This window comes from Papilio xuthus, unplaced genomic scaffold (assembly GCF_000836235.2).
Source record: "Papilio xuthus unplaced genomic scaffold, Pxut_1.1 DF826043.1, whole genome shotgun sequence".
Taxonomy (NCBI): domain Eukaryota; kingdom Metazoa; phylum Arthropoda; class Insecta; order Lepidoptera; family Papilionidae; genus Papilio; species Papilio xuthus.
In genome coordinates this window covers 1-824 of record NW_013532606.1, presented here as the reverse complement: position 1 = coordinate 824, position 824 = coordinate 1, and the positions used below count along the sequence as shown (strand labels likewise).

Here is an 824-nt window from a genome sequence, read left to right as displayed (position 1 = left end):
GTGGGCCGTTGTGATGTGCATGTGGCTTGCTCGGGGGCATGTTGTAGGGTGGAGTTTGGGGCAAGATTGGCTGACTGTGGGGCACTGTGTGGGGCACGTGAGGTACGCTGTGGGGCACGTGGGGCACGCTATGACCGTCGTGGTAGGAGTGGCGCTGATTGGCGCGCATTTTGTTCTTATGTTCCTCTATCCGACGATGTTCTGCCTCCTGGAATTAATAAAAACTAATTTACTGCACTACCCCTTAAAAATATTTGTATGTGTGTCAATTTTATTGTGAACTCCTGCAGACTAAATCTAAACGGCTTTAACTAAGAAATAATTATTTTATAAAACTAAACGATAGATGGCGTTACTATTAACAATAGATCACGCTTATGTTTTGTTCTAAACGTGTCGCAGAGAGTAGAGAGTATGTATGTGTATGTATGTACCTGTATGAGCCAGTGCTGGTGGTAGTTATAATTGGCGGGGTGTCTGCTGCGCGCCTGCAGCCAATCCGTGTTGGAGATTAGCTTGGGCGTCGGTGCTGCGCTCAACGCCTGCCAAAATAAACAAGAAGTTACAAATTATTACGTCACAGCTTTCCAAATTAAACGTCCTTTACTTTGGTATAATGTTAGACATTTATTTGGTTGTTTATATTTATATTGTGACTGTAGAGTTACCTGCAAAGTATGCCTGGTCATAGGATGGTACTGTCCATTGCTGTTGCCGTTTACATTGCCGTTCATGTTGCCGTTGGGCGTCGGCTTGTGTCGCATTTGTACGTTGGCGTACTCCACAGCTGAAGGTACACGGCTACTCCTTAAAGAAGTGTAGAT

The 824-nt window shown here is 44.9% G+C and overlaps 1 protein-coding gene across 1 annotated transcript; it reads right to left on the bottom strand.

Annotated features, from left to right (window-relative positions):
- Window positions 1–6: 6 nt before the first annotated feature.
- LOC106123616 (uncharacterized histidine-rich protein DDB_G0274557-like) lies at window positions 7–807 on the bottom strand (the record flags this gene model as incomplete). Its single annotated transcript, XM_013320031.1, has 3 exons — window positions 669–807; window positions 435–542; window positions 7–208 (listed from the first exon to the last, which is right to left on the bottom strand). Coding segments are annotated over exons 1-3 (406 nt in total), but the record flags the coding sequence as incomplete, so codon positions are not given.
- Between the last annotated feature and the right edge of the window lie 17 nt (window positions 808–824).